Genomic DNA, 17,724 nt, shown 5'->3' on the forward strand with positions numbered 1-17,724 from the left:
CTCAATTGAAATAGCCACTTGGTCCCAGGTAAAGTTTTGTGGCTCCGTCATCATCAAACATTTCTTCTGTGACTATGGCCCAATCTTAGCCATTGCTTCTTTGGACACATCACTCATAGAAACTGAAGATTTTATTACTGGCTTTCCTCTTACGTTTTTCAAATTTCGAATAGAATAGAAACAGCTTTTTTTCACAGTGAATTTGAATCAATTTGATATTTTCAATTTGAATTTGATTAGAATACATCGAATCCATTGGAAAAATTCAAATCCTGTCAAAAACTATTAAACGAAACTGAGCTAAACAACATTAATTTTGTTATGAATGCAACAAAACAAAATTATTAATTTAATGAATTGATCCAAAACAAAACATTTTTTTTCATTCTGCACATGTCTAATACATAATTTATGCTCCTTGAAAGTCCAATGGTGCTTCTTGGATTTTGGGTCTCTCAATGCATCTAGGCTGCGAAGGAGTGCCACACATGTGGTATACCCATACACAGGAGACTCGGCAGAATGTGTTTTAGGGTGTAACTGTAAATATAGTAAGAAATAGGTTTAGAGGTTCAAATATAAATTACTGTATCACCCAAGATATGGCTTCCATCCAGTAGCCAAAAAATATGCAGACCAACAAAGATTTGTGAAAAGAAATTCACAGGAAAGCGGCTACATTATGGACAGAATGCGATACTCAGAAATATTTCCAAAAATTATGCTTTATTACACATTAATAATAGACAATCGGGCAATCGCCCTGGTTTACCATCACCTCAGTATGAGACAATACACACAGACCTAAAACCATTTATAATCACACCAAGACCGGTCTGGATATATATATGTGCTGCAAAGGCTGTGACAACCATAGTCTAGAGCATTTGCAGCACCGCACATTGGTTACACTCCCTGTAGGAGGTGTTTTCAAAAAATTGTACCATAGGTATATAATATCACATGCTATGCATATAAGCAAATACAGTTACCACATGGAGAGAAACATAACCATAAGCCTATAAAAGGCAATATGGGTAAAAAAAAGAGTGAAAAAAGGTGGGATATACCCCAATAATGTAGTTATGGATTCATGCAGTACAACCCTGTGAAGGCACATGTGGTTGGGGCCCATCTACCCGTGGTAGACGCAAATAGTTTCAAAAATTCTTTATAGATGAAAGAGTCCCTGTTGATGTCTTGATGGAGAGATAAATGTAGATAGCAGAGGCCTGCTTTATATGATTTCTTCACCACAACATGTGGACTGCAAACCACTTTAATATTTGAGATAGAATGAGGCCCAATGGGTCTTCCGCCTGTTGCAATATATGTTGTATGCCTTGCATCTAGATAAAGCATCATAATGTCCCCATCCTACAATAAGACAAATAATATGAGGATAATCACTCTGGGTACTCTCACTCTGATGTATATATAGTATAAGTAACAGGAAACCTTCTTCGTTATTTCTGTAACAGTCCACTCACCACCTGTGCCATGGGTAGTAAAAAATAGAAATATCCTTCATAGGTACTGCCGTGTTGATCCAGGGAACTGCTGCTTACATCAGCCGACATTTTGCTACTAACACCACTCCAGTATAATCCAGAATTCCTGCCCAGGAATACACCCTCCTTCTTCAAACACTGGTGTACTCCACCACTACTACCAGCAAAATAATTTTTTGCCCGTCAATTGTTCTGCTCTTTCCAAGACCTACTACCATTAGATAGACTGGAACCGCTCCCCAGATGGACCTATTTTCAGATTTGATATTTGCTAAACACAATGCACAAACGTGATTGCTACACCAGAACCCTGGTGGACTTTGAACATCTTTGCTACGCCACCTCCCCACAAACCCATCTTAATTCTAAAATCTACCCCCTCTTGTTTTCAAATGCCCCTTCGGACCGTGATACCACACAGAAAGCCTAGAATAGAGACTTGGAGACAAAACCTTACTGATGAAGAGTGGGCCCGTACAAATCACAATCTCTTTAGAGGTTCTATTAATGTAAATCTCCAAGAAACAAACTACAAAAAAAAGCTGCTGGTACTGTACCCCGGCACGCCTCCACATTATTTCTCCTGACATACCAGACACTTGTTGGCAATGCCAATCGGATAAAGGGATACTCTTCCACATTTGGTGGTCTTGTCCTCGGATACGCCCTTTCTGGACTGACGTACATTCCATGCTTAAACAAATAACAGACCATGACCTGCCCTATGAACCTGCTACTTTTCTCTTCCACCATACAGATTTGTCCCCCTCCACATACAAACGACCACTGACCATGCATTTATTGAATGCAGCTAAAACACTTATCCCCAGGGCACTGGAGATCAACTAAGACCCCGGAACTTTTTGAATGGCTTTGATGCATTGAACAGGTGAGAGAGATGGAGGAACTAGTGCATATTAGCAAAGAAATGATTTCCTCATTTACCACCACCTGAATGAGATGGTTCTTGTTTACCGAATCAGACTTGTACTTGACTGACCCATTCAGGGTCTACACCTTCATTTCTACCTCACTTCACCTGATCCTCATCAGGGCCATCTTTACTATTGATTGGACCCTGGGCAAACATTTCCTCGGGTCCCTCCAATGCAATTTTGCTCTCTGCTTGCTCTGAGACATACAATAAATAGCAGCTAGACTCAAAATCAGTTTACAGCAGCAGATCTGGCAGCAATTGCGATTGGTTGTTGGAGATTACAGAATATCATTTCCACTCACTGACTGGTTGCTATAGGTTGCAGAACAAATTACAGCTCACTGATTAGTTGCTAGAGGTTACAGCACATGATTTCTGTATGGTGATTGGTTTCAAGAGGTTAATGCACATTATTACCACTCACTGATTGGTTGCTGTTGGTTACTATGCATTATTACTACTTACTTATTGATTGTTAAAGGTTACAGTTCATCATTACAGCTCACGGATTGGTTGCTAGAGATTAAAACACATCATCTCACTGCTTGCACACCATGGACTGGGAAGGTGAGGGGATCCACCAATAGACAGAAACTAGGGATCCGAGGACTTCTGGGATCAGTGGCAGTGCTGGGGTTGGGATATATGGCAGTGCTGGTGGGGTGGAAAGAGTGACAGTGCTGGTGGGGGATGGGATCAGTGGCAGTGCTTAGGGGGATGTGATCAGTGGCAGTGTTGGATGGGGATGGGAGGTGACATTTCTACACTGACTACCAATGTAATGGGGAATTTGCACTGACCACTAATTTAATGAAGAATTTACACTGACAACCAATGTAATGGGGGATTTTACACCAACAGCAAATACATTTCTACACTGGACACCAATGTAAGGGGGAATTTACACTGACCACCCATTTAAGGGGGCTTCTACATGGACCACAAATGTAAGGGAGGATTCGACACTAACCACAAATGCAAGTTTGGAATTTAACCGCCTACCAATAGAAAGAGCATTTTCTACACTGCTGAGGCACTGTGGGGCTTGGTGAGATTTTTAAAAAAGGTCAGGGACCTTTTCTCTGCATTGAAATGAATGGGCTGCCCTACATTTATCCACTCCATCAGTACACCTTTGTGTAGTCATACATACATTTCAACGGTGTATTTAGTTATTTGCCTGAAATTTCAGCTTCAAAGAAAATAACCTGAGGAAAGGGCTATAACCTAAAGTTCAATAATTTAACAAACAGCAGAAAACTATCTAAAGTTCAGAGGCTCTTTAACCAATTTAGGGATGCTATAAGCTATAGGAAACTCCTCTCATTGCATTGTATTGTCTGCACAGGAAATGAAATAAAAAAAAAATAACTACCGGTATTTATCTTGTAGAGGACTGCAAAATAATAGTTTCTTTTTTTCATAATTCTTTTTGTACTTTTTTAAATTGTTAGAGATTAAATATTTGATACACATTTACCAACTGCAACCAACAGGTGGTGGGTTATTGATAAGAGCACCAGTTGTGTTAGTAAACTGGAACTTCACCTGAAAAGGGAAGCTCCACTTTTTCTCCTTCTCTCCCACTTTTGGATGGTTTTTTTTTTGCTCTGGGAATGGGTACCCCGTTCTGGCAGATACTTGCTCTACCTAGGTAAGCAGAGTGGAGGTTCTCCCTTTTCCCACCAACCTCTTGGGATATGTCACAGGTCCCAGGAGACTGCGAGACTATTGGAAAAATCCATCCCATCTTGTGCTTACACAGTGGGGAGCCAGCTGAGAAACACCAGGAAGTCACAGCCAGTTTCCCACATCCAAGATGGCGACACTGGGGACCCAAAAACTGGCTTGTCTGACTAGAAAGCACATCAGTAACACAATTTATTAGGAACAAGCTGAGTAGTGTTCAAAGAAGTAAGCTGCATCATTATATTGTCTATCAGATTATTGTGTAGGAAGCCATCTATTGGGTGTTCACTGCAATTAAAGCCTATTTTTAATATTTTCAGATGACAAGAACAGGAAGTTATAAAGTAAATTGGTGCAGCGCTACCCCAATTCTACACTACTCCTACACTGGCGTATCCCAAAAAAACATCAGATATATATAAATAAATGATGTACCATACCATTATACAATAAGTTGGTAAATAGAATGCACATAAAAACAGGATGAATCATCCAAACATGATCTAATGGATCGTATCGCAGAAAAATATAAGTGACTAATGTATGCCACCAGTGCAATTCAGTGAATACAAAAAACACTCACTCACAAATCATAAAGTGAACTGATCCACTAAGGGATCCATGGTGAGACAAAATGTGAATTAATGGTGTAATGATAAAGAAACACCAGTGAAAGGAATATTCAGAAATAAAGGTCAAAAAGTCCTATTGGGACTCCAAAAAGTATGAACTATAATAATCAACATATAAAGTGAATCACTGAAATGTGGGATCAATTATCACACTGATAATAATGGTGACCACGAAAGCTATAAATAACCAAAAAATATAGTGAAAAGTAGTGAGAATAGGTACGTGAATCCTTGAAAGTGGGATGAAAATTTAATCACACAATAGTGATAAGTGCAGTGATTAAGAAACAAAAAAAATGTTTTAAATAAAAAACATATGTAAGTGATATCACAACAAAAGTGATGTTCAAAAAAAGACCACTATGAAAGTGTCACATAAAAAAAGTTCATAAGTCCATTTTGAGTAGTGCAGAAGAACAGAAAGTTCCTCGTACTGGTTAATAAAGTTTATCCACAAACCACTGCATTTTAGCTTCTTTTTTTCCTTTGATACACATATGCTTGTAAGTCTATTCATTGTTTGTTAAAGTTATGATATATCTAGATAGCGCTGTTACGTATTCCATGTGGATTGAAGATGTGCTGTCTGCAAAGAAATGTGATGCATTGTGTTAGAAATGTGCATGCGTTTGTAAGAGACATATATAAAAGCATATTGTAACCTTAGTTTATGTGATTTTATTGCAGTTTTACAGAACTATTCACAGAAGTAAATTCAGTTTTGGCATTAAACATAACACTGCTTTTGTCAGTTTTGTTAGCTAGCTGTCAGCTAACCATTAATAGGACAACATAGTAAAAAAGCATACATACTGTATAACAGGTGAAGATAAAGGAAAGAAAGAAAGTGAAAGAATCCACACGAGAACTGTACTTAAGACAGTACTCCACTGTGATTCATACATTATGGATCCAAATGGGAGTGTGGGTATTCTGCATCAGATTTCAGGGACCAGGCCTCACATGTCCAGCTGCAGATATTCAGTGCATTCCAACAGATCATCAGTCAGTTCTGCAGGCCTTAAAGCAAGAGCAAAGGCGGAAGCAGCGTGAGCAGAGGTACGCTCAAAAAGAAGCTGGCTTGATCAGGCAGAATGTAGATCTAGAAGCTAGAATACATGTGCTGATGATTCAAAAAGTGACAGCATCAGTATCAGCAGAAGCTGTGGTATACAAAACTGCTTCTGTCAGTTTTGTTAGCCAGCTCTCAGATAACCATTAGTAGGGCAGCATAATCATCTTCCACCAACCATACCAAAGACTCAGCCTGAGGCATATGAAAGGGAGGAGTAAAAACAGCATGACCATGAGATGTAGTAGGTGAAGCTAATTCAGAACAAACATGAACCAAAGACTGAAAATCTGCCCTGATAAACTAAGGTGTGCATCACCTGAAAGTATTCCAACAGTTTTTCTCGAGTGCAATCCTGCAAAATCAGGTGGCAAAGATCTTAACTCCCCAATGCCAATTTCACACAACAGATAACTTCCACTAGAAGCATCATGACATAAGGACAGCAGATACTAAATGCAGAGATCTCCATTTCTTCAATGCGTTTCACAGGACAAAGCCTTCTTTTTCAGGAACAGCAGAGCTTTATAACTCTCTGGAAAGATGAGAACAAACAATGACTAAATTCTCATCTCTGGTATATAAATATAGTAAGATTTGGTTTCATACAGTAATGTAATACTATCAGATTTTAGTGTATTGAGTGAATGTCAAGTGAATGTCAAGTTTTTACATTTTTGAAATTCCTGCCGGTTCCGTCCCCCATATGTCCTGTCGCTCACAGGGAACGGAACCCGGAAGACAGATGCCACCAGAGGACATGGCCGGGGACACTGCAGGAGAGACATCGCGGGAGTGCAGGACAAGGTAAATGCTGGAGGGATCCCAGAGCAACGCTGCAGGGTATTCCCGAGTGTAGCTTGGGGTTACCACTTGTGGTGCTGAAACTTTACCCCGAGCTACACTCGGAAATACCGCCAGGGAGGTTAAAGTAGAACAAAACTTTTTTTTCATTTTGGATAGATCGGGTGTCGGCAACCCGCGGCTCCAGAGCCGCATGCGGCTCTTTTTCACATTTGCTGCGGCTCCGGAGCACACTGCCCACCAGGTGACAGGCAATAGAGTTGCCGTAGCTCAGTGGTCGGCAAGCCGCGGCTATTTACACTCTTTAATGCGGCTCTTCTGTGTGCCTCTCGGGCGGCTGCCCCAAAAGTCAGGACTCTGCAGCTAGCCCAGCAATGGGCAAACTACGGCCCGGCGGACCTTTTAATCCGGCCCGCGGAGCGTGGCAAACATTGGCTGTCAGGATGTAGGCGGGGCAGCGTGACGAACTCCTCTCCTCTCACAGTCCACCCGGAAGACCGGAACGGCGCGGGAACACGGCGAGAGGAACGCGCGGAGCAAAGGTAAGTGAATTGACACAATATGGGGAATGAATTACTATAGGGGGGATGAATTACTATATGGGGGATGAATTACTATGGGGGATGAATTACTATATGGGGGATGAATTACTATGGGGGATGAATTACTATATGGGGGATGAATTACTATGGGGGATGAATTACTATATGGGGGATGAATTACTATAGGGGGGATGAATTACTATGGGGGATGAATTACTATATGGGGGATGAATTACTATGGGGGATGAATTACTATATGGGGGATGAATTACTATATGGGGGATGAATTACTATGGGGGATGAATTACTATATGGGGGATGAATTACTATGGAGGATGAATTACTATATGGGGGATGAATTACTATGGGGGATGAATTACTATATGGGGGATGAATTACTATGGGGGATGAATTACTATATGGGGGATGAATTACTATGGGGGATGAATTACTATATGGGGGATTAATTACTATGGGGGATGAATTACTATATGGGGGATGAATTACTATGGGGGATGAATTACTATATGGGGGATGAATTACTATGGGGGATGAATTACTATAGGGGGGATGAATTACTATAGGGGGGATGAATTACTATGGGGGATGAATTACTATATGGGGGATAAATTACTATAGGGGGGATGAATTACTATAGGGGGGATGAATTACTATGGGGGATGAATTACTATGGGAGATGAATTACTATATGGGGGATGAATTACTATGGGGGATGAATTACTATATGGGGGATGAATTACTATGGGGGATGAATTACTATATGGGGGATGAATTACTATGGGGGATGAATTACTATATGGGGGATGAATTACTATGGGGGATGAATTACTATATGGGGGATGAATTACTATGGGGGATGAATTACTATATGAGGGATGTATTTTCAGTTTTAAAAATGTGGCTCTCAAAATAAATTTCAATCGTGGTTTTGGCGAGATTTGGCTCAGTTGAAAAAAAAGGTTGCCCACCACTGACCTAAGGCTATGATTGTGATTATGACGATACACTGTGGCCCTGATTAACCCTTTGCTTACTGGGCCCTTAAACCCCCTTCATGACCAGAGCGCTTTTTGCAATATATGCAGTGTCGGATTTGTTTTAAATGTTGCAATGGTTTTGCGGCTCCCAGTCTTTTTTACCCTCTCGAAAACGGGTCCAAGTGGCTCTTTATGTCTTAAAGGTTGCAGACCCCTGGGATAGATCAAGGGAGGGTTATAACCCCGTCAGAATTTTTTTCATTATCTGTGTCCCATTGTGGAGATTTCCCTTCACTTCCTTTCCCAGGATGTGAGAGGAAATCCCTGCAAATGAAGGGAATTCCTTGGGAACCCCTCGGTCACCAGAACTAGTGTCCCCTTTGGAAGATTTCCCCTCTACTGCTTTTTCTGGGGACAATCCAAAATGTGGGATTTTCTTTAGCTTTTGATAATGGTAAACAAGACAAATAGAGAAGGTGAATCTCCCTCACGGGTGTTACAGGCAGCAATACAAACTGACAGGCATTCTAATTCTTCTCCACTCTATCCAAACCTAAAAAAAACTTTTGCCTGTAATTATACCTCAATGTAGGAGACATTTTTGTGTGCACTTTCGAAGATGTGGTCAGAAAAGTGCAGCATGTGACAAGTCGTTGTGGGAGGACATATTTCTGGCGACTTTGACCCATAGAAGGACTAGAAATTGGTCTCTAACAAAATGGCCGTCAGCGTTACATTCCGCTTGGCGTTTAGTGTCATTTCTTACCAGACGTCAGGTCAGGTGGTGGTAGAATGGGCGGGCGCGTTTATAAGGAAGTGCGCAGGCGCGCTAGCTTCCTCTTTGCTGTCGGCGAGGTGAGTGAGATGGCGGCTCGGGCCTGGGAGTCGGGATCTGGAGGGCGGTGGGGGATGCCTGGCAGGCCTCTTACCCGTGTGTTCTCCTTGTGTCTCCTGTGTACAGGTACAGAGCGCCATCATGGGCCGCAGACCCGCTCGCTGGTGAGTGATCCGAGGAGAGGAGCCGCCATGTGCCGGCCAGGCCGCATCCATGTGGAGTCCGAGTCGCCAGCATGGGGGGGAACGGGCCTAGTCCGGGCGGAGGAGCTGACAGCTGCTCATCGAACACCGTTCATGGCTCTGGCGTTCTTATGTTAGAGGGGGGATCCAGTAATGGGGGATAATGATGGTTTACATTGAAGAGCTCATAATGCCAAACGGGTGCTGCTGAGACCTCTGGGGCTTCTAGATAGGACTGTGCTGGGGTGAGGGCCTCTGCTAGCCATGGCAAAAGTATCTGTAGGAGATGTAGGCTCTGATTGGTTCTGCCTACATGGTAATCTGCACCCCCTTCACACAGTCATTGGTGAGCGGGGACATGGGTGCAGCTGCTGGTCCTCAGCGAGTCCCCACTCCAGTACAGGGACTTGGGGGTGTGATTAAAGTACAATTCCAGCATCAACCCAAATGGTTTTAAAGCAGAGCTCCACCCAGAAGGTGACAATGCTTCAAGGCTCCTCCCCCGCTCCTGGTAAAGAATTGGCCATTTTGGGATGTGGGTACCAGATTGACAGGCTTCTGCTCTGACTGCCTAGGTGATCAGAAACGGAAGCTGTGCACTATAAACAAAAACAGTTAAAAATTTGTAATAAAACTATTTTTCTTTTGTATTATAACATTTTGCAAACCAGGTAATTTTTCTCCTTCGCTGATGTGTGTTGAGGTGGCACAGATAGGCAGCAGTGATGAGGTGGCATTGATGATGCTGCACTGATGGTGAATGACGGGCAGTCCTGATGATCACTGGTGTTCTGCTTTGTGACAGCTGACGGTTATCGGCAGTACTATCCTCACGCTGTGACAGCAAGAGGATAGTGCCACCGATAATCAGCAACTGTATTTACTCTGTGATCTGCTGTCATTGGACACAGCTGATCACATGGTAAAAGGCTGCTGTGATTGGCCTTTTACCTGGTGATCAGCTGTGTCCATAGGACACATTAATCACAGATCGCTGGGGGCATGTGGGAGGACCCAGAACTGGATAACCGCGCTGTAGAAGTCATTCGGCTATAGCGTTGTTACCAAGTGGTCAGTATGCGTTTAACCCTTGTGGTGGGAGGAGGGGCATGCAAGGGTAGTTTAATTCATGGCCTTAAAGCAGAGCTCCACCCAAAAGTGGAAGTTTTACTTTAAGGACTGCTCTCCATTAAGGATTTGCACCTATGGGGGGCGGGTACCCAAATTTGACAGGTACTCGCTCCCACTTCCGGTCGGATCGCTTAGGCGACCAGAAGCGGAAGGTGTCCTTCCTCCCTGTAGTCTTTTGGTACACGTGACAGGCCCTAGAAGACTACAGGACCATTCATGAAGCGCAGCGCTACTCGCGCATGCGCAGTGGGTACCCAGCTGTATTCCTCCTGGAATACAGGACGGCCGGTGTAACTGGCTGCGAGGGACAGGTAAGTGGCTGTTTTTTAAAAGTCAGCAGCTACAGTTTTTATAGCTGCTGACATTTATTTTTTGACAGGGTGAGTGGAACTCCGCTTTAAGCTTAAATGGCAGCTGCCAGTCAGTGTAGGACATCAGGTCACTTTAATGTCACTACAAAGACCTTCTGTGTTTTGTAGTGCCAGCACCCATTCATCCTTCTTTCCTCCCCCCGCTCTGTTGTCAGCTAGTTTGACAGGCATTGGTGCATGGCCCCAAACGCACACTGTCTGCATTTGGGGCTGTATAGGTGAGTCCATTCAACTATGCATTTCCAATGACTAACATAGGTTGCTCTGGATGCATAAACAGATTGATCTTGCATGCTGTACAGACATATGTGCTCATGTGAATGAGCCCTCAATGCCCCAAACGATGACTTTATAGGAATATATGTTTATACTCCACAATTGGAGCTGTAAACTGGGTTCTACATGCAAAATATTCTGTTAATTTTATGTAAAGGTAAATGGCAGTGTTTGGTTTTATTTATTTTTACATTGCTCTAAATTGATATTCTTGTGTTTAGTTACAGATACTGTAAAAACAAGCCCTACCCAAAGTCCCGCTTTTGTAGGGGTGTCCCAGGTAAGATGCAATAGATTTTTTTTTTCCTCTACCCCTCCACCCCCCTCTACTCGATGACAAGACACTTGTATGTTCATCATTACAATGCAGTATTCCCTAATGTGTCCAAGTATACCACGCTTTTTATAATTTTCTGGGAGCTGAAGACATGTAATTAGCCTGTTGGATCACTGGGCCTGGTGTTGGCTTAATTACTGAGATTTCTTTAAATTTAGTTAAGCCCATGAAGTGTCTGGTTTCCTAATCCTAAATATGATAGGATTGCTGGCCATGAATGGACATTTAGTTTGGAGTGATATGTTGGGCATTCCATGGTAGGGCCCTTGTACACATGGACGTCAGAGAGCCTACTAAGCGCCTACCAGGGTGTCTCATAGACCAAGGATCAGTGCATGCTGCCACTTAAGTACTTTGTGAAAATGCCGACAGGACTTTTTGATGTTGAAGTTCCCTTGTTTAGTAAAGCACTGGCTGCTGTGAGGCCAGTTATAGCTGTCAAGCAGAAGTCACTAAATCTACTTCTGCACATTGCCTTAGTTGTAATATATAACTCTATTGTAATATCCTATTTCAGTCAATTTACTTTTCAATGCATTTACTTTTTTGTGGCTGACTTTAAAAGGAATATGTTCTTTTGTAGATCCTAATGGTCTTTAATAGATGTCAAGTTTAGTCTGTTTCCAAGGAATTTAAATGTTTAGATATTCAGAGAGATAGACGTTGTGCCAGTAAGTCTTATTTTTTTTCTTTCATCTGTAGCACATTTGCTTTTTGTTTTTGTTGCCCCCCAGATCCCAAAATCAGGATTTTTGACTTGGGTCGCAAGAAGGCCAAGGTGGATGAGTTCCCACTATGTGGTCACATGGTCTCCGATGAGTACGAGCAGCTGTCATCTGAAGGTAAGACCAACCAGCTATGGAGCTTGTGTTCTCACTTTTATTAAAGTGTTAGCCTGGATATTCTGCACTGGAATATATAGCTTTAAACTGCCAGCCTTACGCTCGCTAATTTTTACTGAATATGACAAGTAGTTTAGATGTTACTTGCATCTGTTTTGGGACTGCTGGAAAATCTTTGCTAACTCATTCTAAAGGGTAGTTCTGCTGACCATAAAAAGCCAAACTGGACAGTCACTGGTCACATGGTTTGGGGTTCTAGGCCATCTAGGCATGAGTCCTTAACCATCTTTAGTTTCCAGTGCTGTGATAGTTTTGATAATGACCCAGTCATACAATACTGTACCCAAGTTAATTTCGTATAATTTTATTTGAGACAGAACTCTTTGGTATAAAATAACCAGAGGTTTCTTTTTTTTTTTTTTTTTTTTTTTTTAAATATATAAAGGAAAAAAGACAAACCTTTTGTAACTGTTGCTTTCTGTTGTATACAAAATGCCAGAACAGTACAAATACCCCCCTCCTTCCTCAAATGACCCCCTTTTTGGAAAGTAGGCACCCTGGAATGATCTTTTATGCTGGTAGTGAAAGAGTTAACATTATTGGGTGGCATAAATCCATTGTACTAAATGGACCCTGTGCAGTAAAATGCTTTTAGAAATGTTAAATGTCAGATAATGTCTGCTTCATGGCAGGTATTAAGCTTTGGACAGGGTCTCTTTAGATGAGGAACACTCCTTGTTTAACCACCTGCCGACCGCAGATAGCTGAATGACAGCTACACTGCGGCCGGCAAGTTCTGGGAGGGCGTCATATGACGTCCTCCCAGAACGCGCTCGGGGGCGCGCACTAGGCGATCCTACGGACACAGCTGATCACGTGATGTGGTTAAAGGTCAATCACAGCGGCCTTTTACCATGTGATCAGCCATGTCCAATGACACGCTGATCACAGGGAAATGCAATTGCTGGTTCTCGGCTGCACTTTCCTCACGCTGTCAGATTGTGAGGAAAGTACTGCCGAGAACCGGCAGTTGTCAGAGCAGGGATTGACACTTGTCAGGGCACTGATGATCAGTGCCCTGATGATCGGTGCCCAAAAGTGCGCCCACCTGTGCCCAGAAGTGCGCCCAGTCAGTGCCCAGTGGTTGTGCCAGTCAGTGCCACCGATCAGTGCCGTCTATCAGTTCCCATCAGTGCTGCCTATCAGTCCCACCTATTAGTGCCCATCAGTGCTGCCTCATCAATGCACATCAGTGAAGGAGAAAAATTACCTGTTTGAAAAATTTTATAATGGAAACAAACTTTTTTTTTTCAAATTTTTTTTGCACTTTTTTTTGTTTATAGCGCAAAAAATAAAGTGCCCAGCGGCGATTAAATACCACCAAAAAGCTTTATTTGTGAGAAAAAAATGATAAAAATTTCATATGGGTTCAATCTTGCATGACTGCGCAATTATTTAAAGTGTGACAGCGCTGAAAGCTGAAAATTGGCCTTGTAAAGAAGGGGGGGTATAAGTGCCCTGTAGGTAAGTGGTTAAGGCTTGCTGGGTGAAATTATGTATAAACCTTAAGGCTTGATAAAGTAAAACCCAGGTCTGTTGTGATTGCTCTGATTGGTTTACAGCAATCTGCAGGTAGAGCTACTCTGGCTTTGTTTTTACCAATGTGTGCTAATGACTGCATGTTTACATGCTGTAAATAGTCCTGTTTATAAATGACATTTCAGAAAAGTGTTCGGATCCTGTGTTTGTGTGGTCCGCTTTACTTTATCTGCCTTTGTAAAAAAAAAAAACCAAACACACAATGTGTCTCGGCAGACAACCTTGCCACTAGATCTCTAAAGATATAAAGATCTCATTGGATGGTTAAGCCCCTCAGCATCCTTATGTAAATGCAAAATGGCTGGGTTGATGCCTTCAGCAGTATTCACCAGTCTGTTTAAGGTCTTGCAAAGAACAGTTGGCTGTAATAAAAGCAATGTGCAGGAATAAGATTGCAGCTAATTAAGCCGACCAGCTTTTGCCATTATCAGAAGCTGGTGTGCAATGGCTGCATACAGCAATTCTCTGGTTGTGTATGCGCTTTGTCTCACCCCATACAAAGTGCTCTAAGGGACCTGGGAGACATTTTCTGCTGCTGGCAGACAAGAATGCCTTAGTGATCATTCTCTGGATTAACAGACTTATGTTTTCTTTCTAGCTCTTGAAGCTGCTCGCATCTGTGCCAACAAGTACATGGTGAAGAGCTGCGGCAAGGATGGTTTCCACATCAGAGTGCGTCTCCACCCATTCCACGTCATCCGCATCAACAAAATGTTATCCTGCGCTGGGGCTGATAGGTAAATGTAGTAGATGTTCTGACCTCTTAGTCTTGGTATGGAAGCCAAAAGAGCAAAGTTTTTTCCAGAAAATTCCAACTTTATAGAGCCAGTTAGTGTTCTGGCACAAATTTTATAGGGCAGGTACCTTTGGGGAGCCTATGCATAACTGGGCCTATTCACACTAGAAACTGCATGTCGAAATTGCACAGGAACCCTGTGTGGTTCTTGGTTGATTCACATGCAGTTCTGAGCCGTGCGTTTTCAGCTGAGTCGTTATAAAAGGGCTGAAATCGCACTGCACCAAAAGAAGTGCATGTATTACTTTTTGAAACTCAGTAACCAGATCACTTGGTGCTTTTGTACCATCAGGTTGGTGCGGGCAAACAAACTCTGTTACCTGCGCTTAGGGTGTCTTTAGCTTTGTACTGACACCTCCTGCAGATCGCAAGGGCAGAGCGATTGGAATGTGGTGTGGAAAATGCACAGGAACACTGATTTTCTGCACTGTGTTCTAGTGTGACTGGGCCCATGTGCAGATGGTCTTACTGGAATCGTAAGATCACATTGCTAACAGCTTAGCTACCTTACTGACTGCTTGGCTACAAATGCCTGAATGCTAAAGTTACGAGTTTAGCATTATTAGATTTGAGCTTAGTGCTTTGCTTCCCGTGACAGTTGTACATTTTTCATTTTGTTCCAGCAGCTAGGAGAATACATGCAGCCCACCTTAAAGGGATTGTAAACCTTCACATTCCCTTTGTTCTCAGCTGTATAAGAGTTGGGGGAGGAGGAAAAAAAAAACAGCACACTGACTTTCCCAGTGAAAGGCTGAGATCCCAGCACAGCTATAGAACTGACCATGCTGTGCTTTTGCCTAGCATACTGTTTTTATAATAGGAACGCAGACGGACTGACAGGAACATCAGGGATTTCACACAAGGGAAGCAATACAAAGAATATGATACTTTTTCATACATGCACATGGTACATCAGGAATATGACGTGTTTTGGTTTACATAATTAAGCATTTTCCGTCTTGCAGTTAATTAAGCCGACCAACTTTTGCTATAATCAGAAGCTGGTGTGCAATGGCTGCATACAGTATTATCCTTGGCTGTGTATGTACTTTGCTGCCTATGCTTAGTTCTTTAAGGGGCCTTGGAGACATCTGTCAACTTCCTCAGTTTTGCTGCCTATGCTTGGTGCTTCAAGGGGCCTTGGAGACACCTCTGTGCCAACTTCTTCCGTTTCTAACTTATTTACCTCCACAGGCTCCAGACTGGAATGCGTGGTGCTTTTGGGAAACCTCAGGGCACAGTGGCCAGAGTTCACATTGGACAGGTCATTATGTCCATCCGCACCAAGACCCAAAACAAGGAGCATGTGATTGAAGCTCTGCGCAGAGCCAAGTTTAAATTCCCCGGCCGCCAGAAGGTAAAATGCAGTTCTAACTGATCAGATTATCAAATATACAGTAATGTCTGTCCTTTAATTTCAGGTGTGTAAACCCAAATTCTCATTTAGTATGTTTTGGTGGCATGTCTCTTTATAGTGTGGTTTTTTTTTTTTTGTTTTTTTTTTGTTTTTTTTTTGTTTTTTTGTGTATTGCAAAGTTTTACCTGGAAATCCTGTCAGTAATTGCGCTTCTGGTGAAGGCTGACCCACACTGCACCACTGTTTCACAATTAGCATTGTAAGCCTTCTGTTTGCACTCCTTTACTTGCCTGTTGGGCTGTCTGAGACCTTATGGGCATCCCAAATGAAGGAATGCATACAGTAGGCTGACTATATTTTGCAATTTTAAGGCACTGGCTCAGTGGATCCTGGAATGAACCTCCAACAATTGCTGACAAACATAAAACATTTAGGTTTTAAATACCGTGAGGATCTTCATTCACTGCTCTTTTCTTTTTTTTTTTTTTTTTTTTTTTTGCTTAACTGGTTGTGTTAAAACCACAAATGTCATGCCCAGTTTGGGAACATTTGCATGCTTTTGTCCTCAAGCATGCATGCAGTTAAATTCCTTCATGATCCATACATTAATGAATTAAGATTCTAACCCTTTTCCTACTGGAATTTCACTTTGAAATCATTAAGGCTGGTTCTGGGTAAAGTTTGTTGCAGGTAGTGCTGTGGTTGGGCATATGTATGAATTATTCATCTTTAATATGTCATTTTATAGGTTTAATATTTGTTACTGCTGTTTATAACATGTCCCTAATCTTCTCCAGATCCACATTTCCAAGAAGTGGGGATTCACGAAGTTCAATGCTGAGAACTTTGAGACCATGGTGGCTGAGAAAAGTCTTGTTCCTGATGGGTGTGGTGTCAAGTACATGCCTAACAGAGGCCCTCTGGCTAAGTGGAAGGCACTGCATGTTGAATGAGCTCCCCACTTTTATCTGGCCTATGTACTTTGAGATCTTGTGTCAATAAAGTTTTGAAGTACAGTGCGTTTTTCTGCCATATAGTTTTAACTATACAAGGCTGTATGTAATTAAAAGAAATTTGGTATTTCATTCCTATGTTATACGTTTGTAAGTTTTATATTGGATCGCATCTGCTGCATGGTTTTTTAGGTTGGTTAACTGATCTGACCCAAGGATTAAGATGACATCATCAGCACTTACACTTTTTTTAAATGATGTGTTTGTCTTACTCCTATTAATCTTAGTATGTGCCTAATAATTGGGGCTTTTCTAACCCTGGTTCACAATGTATATGACTTTGAAATTGTGCTACTTGAAGTTGCACGATGTCAGTCTCATGGCTGTGACTTGGAAGACATCTGTGCAACTTCACAGATTTTTTTTTTGTACAAAGCATGCCTGAAATTGCAAAAAAATAGAGCAGGAACTACTTTCAAAATCATTGTGACTCTGGAGTTGCACCAATTTGAATGGGTCCATTGCAGGCAATGAGGTGAGACTTGTCATTCGATTTGAAACTGACAAGTTGCACCGGATGTGGACAAGGGCTTAAAGGCCAACTCCACCCAATGCTTTTACACTGTGGTGCCATTAGTGGGGTGAATTAGCCACTGTCATCTGAAAAGATTAAATATCCCTCTAATTGTATCTGCACACTTTATAATGGTCATACTTTAGGCCAGGTTCACACTTGCATTGACAGTGGGTGTTTGTGTGATGTGGTGCCATTTGTTCTTACCAATTCACTATTTTTTTTGTAATGTAGCACACCACAATTGTAATCAATGAAATGTGCTGCCCCTAAACACTACCCTTCC

At 42.1% G+C, this 17,724-nt stretch overlaps 1 protein-coding gene and 2 non-coding genes across 4 annotated transcripts; all 3 read left to right on the plus strand.

Moving 5' to 3' along the window:
• Nucleotides 1–9,038: 9,038 nt before the first annotated feature.
• On the plus strand, nucleotides 9,039–16,930 carry RPL10 (ribosomal protein L10). Of its 2 annotated transcripts, XM_089675226.1 has the most exons (6): nucleotides 9,049–9,184; nucleotides 11,202–11,260; nucleotides 12,052–12,159; nucleotides 14,357–14,495; nucleotides 15,749–15,911; nucleotides 16,709–16,930. In XM_089675226.1, the coding sequence occupies exons 1-6, from the start codon at nucleotides 9,162–9,164 to the stop codon at nucleotides 16,862–16,864; spliced, it is 648 nt and encodes a 215-aa protein (XP_089531352.1). In that variant the 5' UTR covers nucleotides 9,049–9,161; the 3' UTR covers nucleotides 16,865–16,930. The 2 variants fall into 2 exon arrangements, with proteins under 2 accessions (XP_089531353.1, XP_089531352.1); XM_089675227.1 differs by lacking the exon at nucleotides 16,709–16,930 and having other exon boundaries at nucleotides 9,039–9,184; nucleotides 14,357–14,497; nucleotides 15,762–15,893.
• LOC149463642 (small nucleolar RNA SNORA70) lies at nucleotides 14,151–14,286 on the plus strand. Its single transcript, XR_016312448.1, has one exon. It is a non-coding gene; the product is annotated as a small nucleolar RNA SNORA70 (small nucleolar RNA).
• Nucleotides 15,514–15,647, plus strand: LOC149463643 (small nucleolar RNA SNORA70). The gene has a single exon (XR_016312449.1). It is a non-coding gene; the product is annotated as a small nucleolar RNA SNORA70 (small nucleolar RNA).
• Nucleotides 16,931–17,724: the final 794 nt, after the last annotated feature.

The sequence above is a fragment of the Staurois parvus genome, unplaced genomic scaffold, assembly GCF_062004578.1.
Source record: "Staurois parvus isolate SC_StPar_1 unplaced genomic scaffold, SC_StPar_1.0 ptg000154l, whole genome shotgun sequence".
In the NCBI taxonomy this organism is placed as follows: domain Eukaryota; kingdom Metazoa; phylum Chordata; class Amphibia; order Anura; family Ranidae; genus Staurois; species Staurois parvus.

Coding starts and splice junctions, on each gene's coding strand:
- RPL10 (XM_089675226.1), top strand. CDS start 9,162: ATGGGCCGCAGACCCGCTCGCTG. Junction 11,261..12,051: donor CTTTTGTAGGGGTGTCCCAG/GTAAGATGCAAT, acceptor GTTGCCCCCCAG/ATCCCAAAATCAGGATTTTT. Junction 12,160..14,356: donor CGAGCAGCTGTCATCTGAAG/GTAAGACCAACC, acceptor TTTTCTTTCTAG/CTCTTGAAGCTGCTCGCATC.